The following is a 17,513-nucleotide window of genomic DNA, read 5'->3' as shown; positions in this document are numbered from 1 at the left end:
CCCCGCGCGGGAGTTGGTTTTTGTTCAAGTTTATTGCTTATTTAAATTTATAGATTGCGTATTGTAAAAAATATAATCGCGTACTGGGATGACCAAGCCTTCAGAATATAAATCAATAATTAACTCAGTACAGTCGAAAAATCGCCGGAGTTGCCCTTTAACACCACACACAATAATCATCTTTGCTCCCTACGCAGTTCGCTTTATTGCTCTTTGAAGGCATGAATGTGAATTGCCAAATTGGGAGTGCCTAACAGGAGGGCTGACTAATACGCAAAACCTTCAAAATAGGCTTGGTGATATCGCGCTGCAAGAAAAAGGTTATTTCTTTTTTTTTTTTTTTTCACTTCACATTCGTAATTTTCGCTTTCAGAGTACTTACAGCTGCTTGAAGGAGCAGAGTTTACATACTCAAAATGTTCAAAGAAGTTGAGAAAGATCAACTCCTCTTAATGTAAAATCACCTTGTGTAGATGACAATAACACAGCTCGCGCAAGGGAGCTTGGTACTTATTCTGCGACTGCGAATTCCACACGTCATCACAGTTTCGAATGCTCTTTTCCATCTGGGTCAAAGCGATCGTTTCATAATCAGAAAAGAAGCAATCCGCAAAGGTGTAACTTTAGCCTCAAACCAATTAAAGATGTCCTAACGATGTCATATGTGATAATATTTCTGCTCTTCTGGGAACATGCAGGGGCTCTATGGCACCGTCTTTCGTAACACCTCAAAATTATCAAAATATTTTGTATGCAGGCATGCTAGTAACCGCGTTAGTTCGGAGATTGCCTGGCAATTCTTTTGACTGACAAGGTCGAGATACTTTTTACTTACGGTGAGAGAACAGTGCATGTGCGTCCTCAGCATCGTTTCTTTCACGTCACTGTTGGCAATCGCAAAAATAAGGTTGGATCATCTACCTCGTAGTATATCTTTGTTTAAATTAAGCGATATGCAACCATTGGCAAATATCGATGGCAAGCATGTTTTGCGCATTCAGTGATTATATAGTCATGCATTGAAATGCACCGGGTGTGAAATGTTTTTTTGTAATTGTCTTAGTGCTGCCCTCTGTCCCCTAGAAAGGAAATTAGTTCAACTGGCGCAAGTTTCAGATTCAAGTTCTCAACATAAAAAGGAAGACGCTACTCTCAAGGCGACCGTTGCATTAATCAATGAGTTCTTGGAAATAAAAAAAAATTAAAAAAATGGCAGTGGTTAACTCAGTTAAGCCAGGATGCACTAAGCGAAACCAGTAGTAGTCGCGGATGAGACCGAATTGTTTCTCCTTTGTTCTTGTCGCATGTTCTCCTCCATCGCCTTGCGTCGCCGTTTTGCAAATGTCTCTCCTCGCTCTTCAGGAGTTCCCAACGCCCTTTTAGCGCAACCAGCTTCATTTTTCATACGTGCCGCTTCTTCACGGTGAGCGATGCAGGATGAGTAGATTCGACTTGTAGGCGAGCGTTGCGAGCGCTCGAGCGGCTGCTCCGCGGCTTATATCGCTCACTGCAGCGCAGAAGCTGAAGACCAACGCGCATGCGCATAGTGAGGCACATACCTAATTGATTACGTCACGTGCTACGCTCTGCGAAGACCGGCGATATGTACTGGTATGAATGAAGTTTGCCAGTTTGTGAAGTGAAGAAGAAGCCGACGGGAGCGGACGCACTTCGATTGGGCTCGGCTAACAAGAAAGGAAATTGTGTGGAAAATCCAACAAATCCTAAAAAGTTTGTTTCGAGGACCTTCCTGAAGTCATCCGGAATTCACCGAGGCCTTTCTCAAACCCGTGAGTGTTTTATTGGACATCGAAATGGGCTTTTGAAGCTCCTCGGTGGCGGCCATGCTAGGCGATGCGAGGCCTAGTAATGCCGATCCAGAGCGCATGGATACCTTAGACCAAGGCGAAGCGGGATCTAGTGGTCTGTGTTCAACAACCGCTAACCCAGCTCACTCTGCTAAACACCAGGGAATGGAATTAGACGTCCAAATCCAAACTTCTAATGACATGGAAGAGGGTCATGCCTGGACGCCGGATGACCTTTACTCCAACTGGCACGTAAACATATGCAAGAAGAATCGTCAAAGGTTAGCAAGAGGCGAACAAGTCGTGATCGCAGGAAAGGTCTATGCTCCCCCGACGCACTTGCTGCAGACCGTCGTGAAACCGAAGAAAACGATAGCATCGCCAGTACAGCCGGCTATGGATCAAACAAGGTCTCAGAAGAGGAGGAAATTACCACCCCTTCCTAAAACTGACTATAAGGTGATAATAAGACCCAAGAAAGGCATGGAAGTCAGAAAATTCGTTCCTACCCAGTTCTCAAGAGCCATCGTGGCTGCCTGCAACAACCCGGCATTGTGCGACTTTTCCAAATTTATTGTGAGACCCCGCACAGGATCGAACATCATCATAGTCAGCATTCCTTACGACGAGACTGCGGACGCCATACGGCACATCAAGAGTCTGACCTTGGAAAACAAGGCTTACGAAGTCAACGTCTACCTGGCGGCGCCTGAGGACGTCATCAGAGGAGTTATTCATGGAGTGGATCCAAACACACCATCAGAGGAGCTTCTATCAAACATCCGACTACGCACACAAGGGGTCGAGATCGTTCAAGCACGAATGTTGGGAAAGTCTCGCACGGCAGTGCTACCATTCATAGGCCCCATTCTCCCCCGCTACGTTATCTATTACGGGGGAGAGACGGCATGTTACCCATATCGACCAACCCAACAGATCTGCCAAGACTGTCTCAAGGCAGGCCACAGAGCGGATGTCTGCCCAACACCCAACGCCAACGTATGTCGGAACTGCGGCCTTCATGAACCAGAGGAAAACCACACCTGTGAAGGCAAGTGCGTGGCCTGCCAGGGAAACCACCCAACGGGAGATAAGGCCTGCAAGCAGCGCCTCAGGGCACATATCGGACGTTACAACAACAAAGCTAAACAAAGCAATAACAATCAGCAACAGAAGCCCCCCCCCCCCCCCCCCCCCAGCAGCACGTCAGCCGGAGAGTTCAGCAGATCAAGCCGATGGAGCGCCGCTGGTTTTCATCGGAGGAGGAGGAACAGCAGCTGGCAGAGAAACAGAGACCCCAGTCCCGATCGAGATCCAAGGGACGGGACTTGACAGCCTACTATTCCCAACAGAAGACACAACAGATTAGGCCCAACCAGCAGGGACCACCAGAAGCGATAGGGGCGACGCCAGACAAGCTAGAGCACGACAGCAAAAGGGTAAGCTGGGCTCAGGTTGCCTCTCCCACTGCTCTAAACGGGTATGGTCCATGCCAGGATTGCACTAGGCTCGAAGAGCAAAATAGACAACTGAAAATAAAACTATCAGAACAACAGAAACGCCTTAATAAGGTGGAACAACAACTACAACAACTCCTACAAATGGGTCAGAAGCAAACTGCCCCCAAACCTCATCAATAGTATCGATACAGCCACAAACGGTAAAAAATGCTGTAAACACCTCCGCATCTCAACCTCAACAGGCGAGTGTACTCCAAACGCAACGGCAGAAACCGCTTACGCAAACTCTCGGACTTCACACTCAAGAAAACGCACCAAGCATTCTTACTCAAATGCAACAAATGATTATTCAAATGCAGCAGACCATGACACAACTAACCAAACAACTCTAAGACCAACAAATTTCCACGCAAACTCAATTTGCGGCAGTTCAAGAAGAATTCAATTCGAAAATCCAAATAATAACTCAGGGGGTGCGAAAACGCACGGGAATCCCCGATGACCCTCGGCTAAAAACCCACCGAAAGTCAGCTGGCATGACAGATCTCAGCGACTGCGAGTCAGTGGCGAGTAACGCTGATGGCTGCCTCCCCTAACCGGCAACCAAACCGCCTAAAGCTCTGGCAGTGGAACTGTCGCTCCTTCAAGAGGAAACGCAGCTCCCTGCAGATGTTTATTCAAAATCAACCGATACCTCCGGACGTCATCTGTCTCCAAGAAACAGGATGCACAACATACCTCAAAGGATACCTCACATACACCCATGACACGGCACCTAAAATAGCTACACTAGTGGCCCCCACATTAACAGTCATACCGCACGACCTTCCCTTCAGTGAAATTAATAAAGTTCTCATCGAGATCATCTCTCAAAAAAGAAGAAAGCAGAGTGTGTTTGTCCTAAACCTTTACAGTCCTCCAAGCAACACGCAGGAAGATTTCAAGCCACTTTTACTGGAATGCACACGCATAGCGGGAACGAACCCCCTTATTATTATGGGGGACCTAAACGCTGTACATACGGCATGGGGTTACCACAAGGACACCCCGAAGGGAACCAAGTTGTTGGAAGCGGCTGAACAGCTGGATCTCTGTCTTATGACGGACACCATGTCCCCCACTAGAATAGGAAACAGTGTAAGCAGAGACACCTGCCCAGACCTAGCTTTCACCAAAAACATAAGACATTGCACCTGGACCAATCTAGAAGAAACACTTGGCAGCGATCACAAAATCCTTAGCTTATCCCTAATGACAACCCGTATGAAAAGGAACATTGGCTTTACTAAAATAACAGACTGGGATAAGTTCAGACAAATTAGACCGCCACACGACGGCATCACAACAATTGAAGATTGGGTTCAAAGCCTGAAGGATGCTCATGCAAAAACGACCAAGACCATCAACACAACGACAAAAACCCCAGAAGTAGACAGACATCTATTTATGGGAAGCCCGAAAAAGTCTATTAAAACGGTGGAAAATGCAAAAATTAAATAGAAAACTTAAAATGAAGATAGCACAGGTTACGGCTGAAGCACAAGAGTATGCTATAAAGCTCACCAAGCAAAACTGGGCAGATTTCTGCAATTCGCTGAAAGGTACCCTAAGCACGGCTAAAGCATGGTCAATATTAAGAAGCATGATAGACACCTCAAAAACCAAAACGGCCACAAGAAGAACCCTCCACACCATAGCCCATAAATACCCGGGCACAGTTGCAGAGTTGATCACCGCCATGCACAAGAAATACATAGGAGACCCTACTCCGGCCTGCCAAACTTCATATGCAGGTCAACCAAACCCCTCCCTTGACTCCCCCATAACACTGGCGGAGGTCTACTCAGCCGCGCGTACATTTACAAGAAACACTGCCCCTGGAGGAGACAAAGTCACCTACGCTATGATTAGGAACTTAAGCACCGAACATCTGCAAGACCTAACGAAGTACATCAACGAAGAACTGTGGGAGAAGGGACAGGTCCCATCAGCTTGAAGACACGCGGATATCATCACCATACCAAAGGCTGGAAAGCCACCGGCTGTGGAGAGTCTCCGTCCTATCTCCCTCACTTCTTGCCTGGGAAAACTCTATGAAAAAGTAGTCCACCTAAGGCTCCAAAATTACATCGACGAAAACAACATCTTTCCTTCCTGCATGCTGGGCTTCCGCGAGGGACTCTGCACGCAAGATGCTTTCCTCCGGATTAGGGAAGAAGTCATCAACACCATACTCCGAAAAGGCGAAAATTTCCTTCTGGCACTAGATATGCGGATGATACCACTTTAATGGCAGAAAGTGAAGCGGAACTCAAGAGACTTCTGATGCGCGTACAAGAAGAGAGTGAGAAGTTTGGGCTTAAACTGAACATTAAAAAGACAAATGATCATGGCGTCTTACCCTATCAAGTCCTGGAGCATCAAGGGACAAGAAGTGGAAGCTGTGACAGATTTTCTCTTCTTGGGCTCCAAGATTACCTCGGAAGGAGACTGCAGCCATGAAATTAGGAGACGCCTGCTTCTGGGAAAGAGAGCAATGGTTAGCCTTGACCGCCTAGTAAAGAGCAGAGACATTAGTCTGCCAACCAAGATCCGTATAACTCGTGCTATGGTCTTTCCAGTTGTGATGTATGGATGCGAGAGTTGGACTGTGAAAAAGGCTGACCGCCGAAGAATTGACGCGTTTGAATTGTGGTGCTGGCGAAGACTCTTGAGAGTTCCTTGGACTGCCAGAAGATCAAATCAGTCAATATTGTCGACCATAAACCCTGACTGCTCATTGGAGGGTCAAATTCTAAAGTTAAAGCTCAGCTACTTGGTCATCTGATGAGAAGAGAGGAGTCGCTGGAGAAAGATTTGATGTTGGGAAAGGTTGAGGGTCGCCGGAGAAGGGGTAGGCAGCGAACGCGATGGTTAGATGGCATCCTCGAGGCACTGCAGATGAAGTTATGTGATGTTAGGAAGACAGTGAGAGACCGGAAAGCGTGGCGTGACATGGTCAATACGGTCACGAAGAGTCGGAGACGACTGAACGACTGAACTGAACTGAACTGACTAGATCTCAAAGGAGCATTCGACAACATTGGCCACCAAACCATATTGCACGAATTAAACAATATCAACTGCGGGGAGAAAATTTTCAAATACGTGAAGGCTTTCCTCTCAGATCTCGCAGCCACCATAGGAATTGGAGCGATCCGATCACCAAAAGTACCCATGCCGAACAAAGGTACACCGCAGGGTTCTATAATCTCTCCAATGCTATTTAACATAGCAATGATAAATTTAGCAAAAAAACTGTTGACCCGCACTGATATTGGCTTCACTTTATACGCGGATGACATCACCATCTGGGCTACTCAGGGATCCTTGGCGCAAAAAGAAGAAGCTCTGCAAGCCGCTATAGACCTAGTCGAGGAATTTGCCGGGGAGAGCGGTCTTCAATGCTCCCCAGAAAAATCCGAACTTATCAGGCTACACAGAAGAAATTACAAGTCCCCAGGAGAAATTCAGCTCTCTCTAGGAGACCAGATAATTCAAGAGAAGGACAAGATCAGAGTTTTGGGGCTGTGGTTGCAAAGCAATTTGAGAGTGGATTATACAATCAAAACACTCAAAACCACAGTCAACAAAATTTCCAGAATGATTAGAAGGGTGACCTGGCACCGGAAAGGGATGAGGGAGGAGGACACCCTCCGCCTTGTACAAGCCCCAGTCGTTAGCAGGATTACCTACGGGCTCCGATATCACGAAATTAGATTCACTGATAAAAGGGCCATTGACACTATCATAAGAGGAGCCTATAAAACGGCCCTAAACCTCCCGCCAACAACATCAACGGAACGTCTTTGGGCACTCGGAGTGCACAACAACTTCGAGGAGCTCAAGGAGGCGGTTCTAGAGAGTCAGAAACAACGCCTAACAACAACGCAGGCGGGTAGGGAAATCCTGTCAAAACTAGGGCTATGGCAGGCACTAAGAACTTCTGAGATCAAATCACAAATTCCGACATCCACAAGAAACAACGTCTATGTGAACCCGATACCCAAGCACATGCACTATGAGTTAGAAAAGGGTCGAAGGAAAGCCGGAGTCAAATCATTGGAAAAACAATTGTCTAAAGACGCGGAAGTTGTCTACGTGGACATAGGGGCTTACGGCGAACCTGGCAAGTTCACAATAGCTGCAGTTGACCACAAGAAGAGGCCAATTATTCAGGCTTCGATCTATGCCAAGGATCTTGCGGAAGCGGAATCACTGGCAATAGCCATCACCATAAAAACACAAGACAACCAAAAGAAGTCATCACACGTAGTGACGGACTCCCAACCAGCCTGCAGGGACTACCTGGCCGGAAAACCTCACAAAAGAGCGTGTGCAATATTACGTTCGATCGCCCAGACGCACACAATTACATGGACACCTGGACACGAAGGCCTAGAAGGAAATGAGGTAGCGAATGATCTAGCCCGAGCACTCACAAACCGGGCGGATCCCCATCCCTACCCCACCCCTCTCCTAGGACCCTACGGCGACAGGCTGGAACACCTACGGTTAGAAAGAAGAATTTTCTCACCACCACACAAACAACTTCCTTCCTCGGACGCTATAGACTGGAGAAAAATACAAACAAACACATTCCCTAATCTTCAAATTTTAAATAAGATAAGCCCAACAAAATACACGAGTTACTGTCCTTGGTGCGGTGCAAGCCCCACACTCTATCACATCTCTTGGGAATGCCAGGACAAACCTGACCCAACGTTAATAGTGCCGTGCCCGACACACGAGCAGTGGGAGGCGGCCCTGACCAGCGACAACCTGGACCAGCAAGCCTGGATTATCCAGCTAGTCCGCAAGTCAGCTGCTGCCAGCGGAGCCCTGGACTAGGGGCACCGACCACCCAGCTCCTGCGAATTTTTACTGATTATATGCTCATTAAAAGTTTTCTCTCTCTCTCTCTTGCCAGTTTGTAAAGAAGAAGAAGCAGGTGTGCGATGTAGAAGAAGAGGAAAGGAGCGCCGCCTGCGAAGAAGCGGGCGACGAGCAAGCCGCGCGTCGCTGGGCACGCGGCGGAAAGCCAAACTCCGGCGTTCCCAAAACACGCTGCAGACAGCCCAGTAAAGCTTTCGCGTCAGTAATGTGTAATTTCAGTGTTACCGCTACCCTAATGTTTTTATTTCCGTTGCGTTATTCGCTTTCTAGATAAGTGCCTTAATTTTAAAGTTTTGGTTAATGAATTATTTTATCATGTCTTGCACAGTAAAATAAAAAAAAACTAGAAATATGTTCTATGCTCATTAGGAAACCGCAAGAAAAAAAAAACAAAAAAACCCGACTTGATATATTAACACGCAGAAATAAAATAAACAGCTGAGCACACGAGCCCCGCCCAGTTGGCTCAGTGGCTAGACGCTTGACTGCTGATCCCAATGGGGCATGCAGGCTCGACCCCAGCCAGTGCGGCACCATTTCGATGGAGGTGAAACGCAAGGCGTCCGTGTACTCTGCGATGATAGTGACGTTTAGGAACCCTAGCTGGTCGAAAGTTTTGGAGCCATTCACTACGGTGTCCATCATAATCGATGTTGCTTCTGACATTAAACCTTGAAAAAAAAAAAAAAAAAAAAAACAACGAAAAGACAATCAAATAAAACTCGAGGGTTAGGAAAATCTGCATGACATGATCACAAATAAACAGAGTGGAGCTACTTATGCGATCCGTCGAGCCTGAAACTATGCGGAATTAGCTCCAAAATATCTCCATATGTCAACAGATGCTCTAACTGAAAAATATTTAATAATGTGTTAAACTATTATTGACAAATTAATATAAAATACCATCCTATATAAGGAGGTATGCTTTATTGCTTAAGTGCAATACTCTTTCAAAAGTGCTGTGCTGACATCGCCCGTGTGCTGTGCGATATCGCTAAGGAACCCGAGCTGGTAGAAATTTCTGGAGTCCCTCCACTACACGGCGTCTCTCATAGCCAGAGTCGCTTTAGGACGTTAAGCCCCACAAATTAAATCAAATAAAATCTTACAAAAGTACCCTGGAATCTCTAATGTTCTCGAGAGTACCTCGAACGTCTTTGAAATTTCTGGAGTCCCGTTTTGAAGGATAAATAAGTCAAATAGAGCTGCCCTTTGAGATCGTGTTCAGAATTATTTCTATTTACCATATTTGATAATATGCGTTATCCAATGTAACAGCCATATCTTGGATAGACAGCTTATCTACATGTTGCTCACGTTTATTGCGGAGCACATGCTCGTGTGCTCTGGCCTCACAAATTTACGGCTCGCTGCGTGGTTGCCATCGCGTTGAAAACGAAATATGTTCAAATGTGTTCAACCCATATCTTCATTCGGTGAGAATTTTTTTCACGACCTATACCAAACAGAAACCTTTTATAACTACCCAACTTTGCAACACAAATGTCGTTTCCCCCTAAATCTACACAACGCCTTCGTCCATATCAGCGGTATTAGTCTTACGACGGGATTAGCTTTTCTCCCCCTTTCCTAGAGCAAGTAAACATACCAGTCACCGCACTGAGAGAGGTCGGAACTATCGGGGTGCTTGACATTTCCAGACTTCAAAACGAAACGGCGACATATGGCCCTGCAGGTTTTGTTAATGAGACCTTTCAAAGGAACCGGACGAGGTGGCTTTTCTCGGAACGAGACTCCGCAATGAGTCGAAGTGGAAAGCGAAAGTTGAAACCGGCGCTCGTCACCCTTTCCAGTTCCTTACCCTCTGATAAGCAGCAGGGTCGCTTTGCAGAGCTTGCTGACGTTGAGGGCAACGCGGTCAGCAGGGCACAGTATAAAAGGACCCACTCCGCGCAGCCACCATACCAATACACCTGGGCATTAGAGAACCCAGAGGCAACGAGCATCGTTAGAGAACAGTAGTACCTCGCATAAACGGTATCTTAGACATGAAGGTAAGCTCAGCCTCCCTTATCACGATAAAAGCTAGTACTTTTTGATGCTGCGACTACTGTGCTTTTATCGCAGCATCATCTCAATGTTTCATGGTTGCCACTAATGTTGCAGTTGTGCGCGAGAAATGTTGTGATTGTCAGATTAGCCTAGTATATGCTAGACTTTAATTCGTATTGTTCGACATGAGATGCAGTGCTTAAAAACAAAAGCCTTTTTAACGGCTTTATTGGAATTCAGTGATACCAAAGATAGGGGTGGTTTTTTTTTAAGGGGTTTAACATTTCAAATTGACTCAGGCTATGAGAGATGTCGTTGTGGAAAACTCCGTAAATTTCGACTTCCTGAGGTTCTTTAGCGTTCACTTACATCGCATAGCGCATGGGAGCCATTAGGTTTCTCCTCCATCGAAAAGCGGTCACCGCGGCTGGAATCCGATCCCGCATCCTTGGGCATAACAGTTGAGCACCCTAACCACTGCACCACCGCAGCGGGGCGATGGTGTAGTGGTTAGGGAAAAGAAATCTAAAGCTGTAGCTTACAGGACCTGCTCTGAGTTTCAGAGTGCGCTGACATGGATGCGGATTAGCGCACAGGACAGCCAACGCCTGTACTCGATAGAAATCACTGCGATCCGCCTACTTTTGCTGAAGGTTTCGTTCGGGATTTTCAATAGACTGTGTTTGATTAATTAAGTTACGGAGATGATCTCACCCAACTAGAACCGATGCTGTTTTAAAGAATGATCTGAATGATGATCCTCGCACAACTTGCCTTGTTTTCACGGTTTAAGGCAACGATTGTAAAACGGCTTTAAAATAGGGCAAGTTCTGTGCTTCAGTTGAAACTAATTGTGGAGTCGCAATTGTTAAATTTGTTTACTCATATAAATATCACAGTTCGCGTGCTTACCTCCGTAATAGACACCGGGCGAACTTTTCAAGCTGGAAGGTTACTGTCGATTGTGATAGTGATGAGGTGCTGGAGATGGACGTCACACTCTCCAGGTCGTTACATATACATCCTACGGTGCGTATCGTCATATCAGGAAGTCATCAGCCATGTTGTATCACTGGTGCTATCATCAGCTACTATACTTGGCCAAATGGTACTGTGTCAACCAGTGATAAAACGGCCATAATTACGATACATATCCTAGTTAATCAGCAAGGGTACCATAACCGCAAACATATCAAATGTACTTCAAATGGAGGTCAAGAAATAGTTTTGTCGCTTGCTCTGTCTCTCATCTCGAACTTATGAACCATACTTGCGTCACATACAAAGCTAAAGCTAGCAAAATCTAATTTTTTTCTGGGCTCCCAAGCTCTCATGTATAGTCATTTACCATTTGCCGCATCTACATTTCATTTACTCCCTCACGTCACAGGCAAATGATACATTAAATCGACCACCATGCACACAGATTTCAATGGGGTGACATGACAAAATTTACCCGCACTGACAGTTTTACGCCTGTTAACTACACCCGCGTGATCAAAATGACTTCAAGGCGTTCGACTGCGGCGTGCCTCATAGCTCCACCATGTTGTCCTGGCATGCAAAAATCCTCAAAGAGAGACCATCTAGGCAAATATGTTTGGTCCACGAAGCGAAAGCGCTTACTTTGTCTCAGAGTTTAACGTCATATTTTATACGTGCTGTCTCCTATCCGGCTTGCCTGGCTTTCACAATACTGTTTATTCGCTTCAGGAGTGTACACACCTTTAAGTGGCCTGAATTTTTCTTTCCTTAGAAAGGACGAGTGACTCCTTCTCAAGAATTAAAAGTCCCAGAAAATTAATGACAATTAATGCTTTCGTGGATTAAAAATTCAGAAAGAAATCAGCAGATGCACTTTCATTGCTTTTAAGTTTTTCAATGGAGTGCTTTGATGGTATTTGTAACTAGTTCACTCAGTACCGCCAATCGCTTTGATAGCTCCTTCGTTACAGGCTTCATTGGTACATTTATCGTAGAAACGTAAAAGAACGGTATTTTGGCCGAAATGGGGACACGGTGTTTAAGTTTTTGGCAATGGTGGTGGATATTGATAACGAAATATTACAAAAAATTGCAGCCGCTTAAGATGACTCATTCTCCGAACTGCAGTTCGTCGTCATTGCTGTCCTAGCCCTTGTGGCCTGCGTAGCCTTCGCTGAAGACGGCAAGAAGGCTGTCGCCAAAGACGAGAAGAAAGACGTCGAGGCTCGTGGCGGAGTGTTTGGCGGCATTGGCCCAGGCTCCATCGGATATGGTGCCGGCGTGGCTCCCGCAGTCGTAGGGGCTGGGCTCGGTGGGCCTGGAGTCGTGCACCCTGGACTTGTAGGCCCTGGTGTCGTGAGTAACCCGGCTCTTCTTGGAGGTGGTCTGGGCCACGGAGGCGGCATCGGTCATGGCGTCGGCGGTGGGTACCAAACGGGATACGGAGCTGCGGCTGGCGGACACCAATCTGGATTCCAGGGTGGTGCTGCCGGACAGAACCAGGGATCCGGTGCATTCACTGGCGGCGCCTCCCAGAGCAGCGTGAACGCGTTCAAGAATAACCAGGGTTACAGCCATAGTTCCGGCTTCTCTGCCAGTGATACCAAGACCTTCGGTGCTGGACAAAAGCAGGGCTCTTCGGCATTCAACACTGGCGCCGCGGGCCACCAGTCTGGTTTCGGCAAGACCGCGCACGGAGCCACAGGCGGCGTCGGTGCGGTGGGTCTCGGTATTCATTAATGGTAAGGCTGTTGCCCATATTGTGCTGTTTCAGTACTACTTACTCTAGCTGCTGATGTCTACTCGTAGTATCATCTGTATCATATGCTGTGCAATTTCAGCCTAAGCATTTTCTAACGTCATTTGTTTGTTTGAAAGCTTACGGAAATCAAAATGGTACCTGTCTTCTAATAGAAAGGCTTCAAATATGCCTTCAGTTTGTTTCCTTTGATTTCAAGATCTATTTCGAGGCAAAAAAGAAGAATCAACTCGTAAAAGAAGTGTCATCTGCTTTTCAGTATTCGCCTAATGGAAACATATGCCGAAAGTCGGTTTAAATTTCTTGAGTTAAGCTACAGTGAAGTGATACATGTAGAGGAAAGGCAACGCACAATCAACATATCGTATTGCTACATTAAAGTCGCCTGGTCTGTACTATTGTCGAGCTGAAGACTGCTATTAATGCGTGAAAGCATAGCTGACCACGCTCTCAGGTTAGACGGTGACGACGCTGATTGCCATCGCACCTTGCTGCTCTGTGGTGATCATTTTGCGCCTGATATTTTTCTCAATGCGTAATTGGTGTCTACGATAATCAGCACGCTGTCGCTTGTGATTGTCCAATTACTGATCTAAGGATGTTCTGTAAGCACATATACACGTGTACTATCTTCCACGTCTATAAACCACTACACAAGAAAATTTCATCAACTTAGTATCGATTCAAAGCAGCAAACAGGCGCTGGGAAGTGGGAAAACAGCGAAAATCGCTAATCCAGCAATACGCGATGCATATCGCCTCAACCATATAATGCGGCGCTCATTTTTGCTTAAGGTTTTCCTTTGTAGGCTTCTGCATGTTTGAGTGGGTTGTTGGCTACATGTCAATAGTGCTTAAATATTGTTATAATATCTGCGCACAAATCCTCCGTCTCTGTTTTTTTTTTTTTTTTTTTTTTTTTTACAGGCATTCCAAAATCGGCAACTTTCAGCACCATCTTCCATCACCCTGTTAAAGATACTCCGTTCATTCACGAAAGGAGAGAGAATAAAACCAAATGCATTCCAATCTCTTTGGTGTTCTATTTTGCTGATACGCACACTGTAGTAGCATATGCTGCATGCGCAGAGTACAGAGCGCGATGTTCTGAAGGTTATGCCTGAAAACCGGGAGTAATTGAATAATTAGTTTACCAGAATTGCATAGCTGAACTTATTAGAAAGGGGCCACACAGAGGTTCTCATGGGCGGGAGTGCGGCGCATGTATGGCTGGTGAGAGTCACCTGTTTAGCAGCCCTCACTCCGATTTATTGACCGGTCATAAGCCATTCAGAAGCTAAGCCTGCGCACAAACACCATCCCGTACTACGTTCTCTCGTTTTGAATGTTCACATTTTACTACAAAAAAGAACGAACACACCCATAGGCAATGGACAAGATGGGTGCTCTGGCCCTTTTTGGCTGCAAATGTTTTCCTATAGTAAATGAGCCAACTAGTCCGGCAACTGGTTTTATTGCTGTGTAATGCTTTCAGCAATGGTAGATCGCATATTAAGGCATATAATACCGCAAATTACGACTTTTCGAATTAGATGCTTTATAAATTTCACAAGGTTGCCTATCAACCACCTGTATTTCTTGCCGAATATTCTATTCAGGAAATGCTTAGTTACATGGTCGCGTTAAGTTTTTGCTACATTTCTATAATTGGATACCGGAAATTCATTTGACGTTAATTGGGCATGAGCTTTCTTTCAAGTGCTTGGAGAGCCAGAAAATTAGTTTTTCCCAGCGATTTTTATTTACTGTCTAATGCAGATTATAAATGAATATTTAATTATGCATAGAAAAGAAACAAACAAATACAAAGCCAATTCTTTTTCACGACTCGATGTATGATGTTTTCACAAGCGACTTTAGTATGACGGAATCCTTTTGTGAGGGAAAAGTTCAAGGTCGTCAACACATAATACCTTGCCGAGAGTCGAATTTCACTGTTAATGGCCGTGAATATAACGTTGAAGGGAGCGAATGTAACGTTCTGTAATGTTTCGCATCCGCTTCCGCTGCGTTTTGCTTTTGATCCGCTCTCGTTGGTTGCAGCTTGCATGTGAAGTAGGCCGCGCAGAACGTTATCAAGGAAAGGGGCGCAAATGAATATAAAACTGACTGAAATATTACAAAACAGGGCCAGAAGACGCCCAATCAATAGCCGAACTCAGCGAGTGCGACCATATACAGCTAGTGCTTCCTGGAAACAAAAAGCCACTCGCTCATTCAGTGGTGCCACGCTCACTATACCCGGTTCACCATAATATTTGAACCCCAAGACTCAAGAAGAGAAGGCAGTAAGCATAGGCACGTAGATGTGGTACTATGAGCAAAAGTACTGCATTATATTGGACAGATATCATGAGGTACCAAGGAAATCTTTTGAAAAGCCGTTTCTAATTTGTGACTAGGTATGCAAAATGAGCCGTTTTAGAAATGATTTTTCGGGAAATTATGTGCTTCGTTTTTTGAACCACACGTTAAAGGGCGTCTTCTTCCGCAACCTAAACTTTGTTTACTGCAGTTTATTTGAAAACGTGAGCTTCTGTGAATTACCTTGATCCCAGAACAATTATTTAAGTTTTTTTTTTTCAGTGTACTGGCGGATTGTATACCTGTAGACCTTCACTTGTTTATGTGTTAGTGCAGGTTTGATATTAGAAAAAAGGAGCTGCAACAAGAAAATCCGAGCTCGAAACGTTTCATTTAAAACATGCTGTTTTGTTAGTACGCTTCCATGACCATAAATATTATACGAAAACTGCCGGTAACCATGTGTCTAGACATTCAGAAATAAACAGTGCAGGTAACAGTATAAAAGAGGCAGTAAAATATCAACTGTTATCCTTTAGAGTACTACTAAGTGGAACAATCTCCATGATGGTATCTTAACGCACTGATTCCTAAGGGGTCTAAGGCACTTTGATCGTCGAAACTTACTCAGCATTGTTCCCCAACATACAATCGCATTACTGTTATGAATGTTGAGGTCAGTAAAAGCACACTTTACAAATAACGGGCGTGTAGTCTTGGATCATTATTCCTGTCTTTAAGCAGAGATGAAGCGTAGGCTTGGATCAGGGCATTTTAATTGATGGTGGGAGTTGTTGCTCAGGGCTGACATTGAATGCACACGGAGAAAACGATAATGATCATGCCGATTAGGGCCGTTGACTTGGCAGAAAGTTTATGCAGCGTTTTGTCCAATTTTCGTCATTAAATGCACGTGTGCAGTGACGCGTGCTTCAAGCACATGAAACATCTCTTTCTGCCAAGCCTCTTTGCAACTAGAAAGCCATGAGAACAAGATTACGTGGCAGCAAATCGACTGCAATTTTTCTTTTCAGGCACGATGTGTACCTCGAAATAACTGCAATGCCCTTGACCGTTTATAACGCATTCGTGCGTAAGAGCAAGGTGATTGCGACGACGCATAATTATATATCAAGGCATTGCATACCAATTGCGATCCATGTAATTTACGAAGTTCGAACAATCCCCCATGACAGTGAAGAGCCAATTATATTACATCTAAAGAGTCCATCTCTCCTAAGATTAAATTTTAGTTTTCTCTCCAAAGAACTGCCATGCCCGCAATTTCTGTCGCGCCCTAGTTCATGCGACGGTGTACAGATGGCGCTACCTGTTCCGAAAGGTAATGTTTGGAATGTTTGAGCAAACGAAAAGCGGCCATAAATTCCAGTCCTGACAACCAGAACTGATTCGTAAGTAGCTCTGAGTTTTTGGAGGATGCATTTTCACCCCAAAACATTCATTTTTCTTTTCAGAGCTCTCTTAATTACTTTGTCATCTTTAAATATCGGAGCCGTGTAAATATTGAAATTCCTAGTAGAAATACAAAAAAAAAATAACTGCGAAATAAACCAACTCGCACTGTAATGCCTGCCTAGGCGATCATCCTAAATGCAACTTTCAGTTTATATCAACAAAGTGGTGTGCACCCCAATAAGAAATAACAGCGTTACAATTGAACATAATAAGTGCTTCGCGACACCCGAAGGTTTTGTATTTGCCGAACGAGTGACATGCCAGCATTTGAAGCGCTGCGTATACCCACGTTCGTTTTTAACTGCCTTCGTTTGTTAAATATATATATATGTTCACCCTTAGGCCCACGTGCACAGTCCGCGGCTCAATAATATAAATATTATTAAAGCTTCGTTTCCCTATGCCACGATAATGTTCTTTATTATTTTTCTTAAACAAAAGATGCGCTCGGTTCAAAGTGTAGAAATTTCAAAAAAAAAAATTAACGACAAAATTCAATTAAAAACCACCGCGGTAGTAGTGACGCTACTGCAGGAAAGTGAATCTTTTTCAGAACACTGCTTGCTAGATATTCCAGTCTGGGAAGCAAATAAATCACATAAGGATCATGTGCTTCTGATAGAATGTCCTTACATGATTGCGCATGAGGGTCGACACAGTGCTTTCTTGAAGTATACAAGGAAATTTATGCATTGCGCTTCTGGCAAAGCAAGCAGCTAATCTAGTTCGAGGTCACTGAACTCCCGCGCT

At 45.1% G+C, this 17,513-nt stretch overlaps 1 protein-coding gene across 1 annotated transcript; it reads left to right on the top strand.

Annotated features, from left to right (window-relative positions):
* The first annotated feature begins 10,089 nt into the window (after nucleotides 1-10,089).
* On the top strand, nucleotides 10,090-13,991 carry LOC146201551 (uncharacterized). The gene is made up of 3 exons (XM_084587636.1): nucleotides 10,090-10,221; nucleotides 12,332-12,945; nucleotides 13,890-13,991. The coding sequence occupies exons 1-2, from the start codon at nucleotides 10,216-10,218 to the stop codon at nucleotides 12,941-12,943; spliced, it is 618 nt and encodes a 205-aa protein (XP_084443762.1). The 5' UTR covers nucleotides 10,090-10,215; the 3' UTR covers nucleotides 12,944-12,945; nucleotides 13,890-13,991.
* The last annotated feature ends 3,522 nt before the right edge of the window (nucleotides 13,992-17,513 follow it).

The sequence above is a fragment of the Amblyomma maculatum genome, chromosome 1, assembly GCF_055883805.1.
Source record: "Amblyomma maculatum isolate TAMU_Amacu chromosome 1, ASM5588380v1, whole genome shotgun sequence".
In the NCBI taxonomy this organism is placed as follows: Eukaryota; Metazoa; Arthropoda; class Arachnida; order Ixodida; family Ixodidae; genus Amblyomma; species Amblyomma maculatum.
This window is presented reverse-complemented; position numbering and strand designations above follow the sequence as displayed.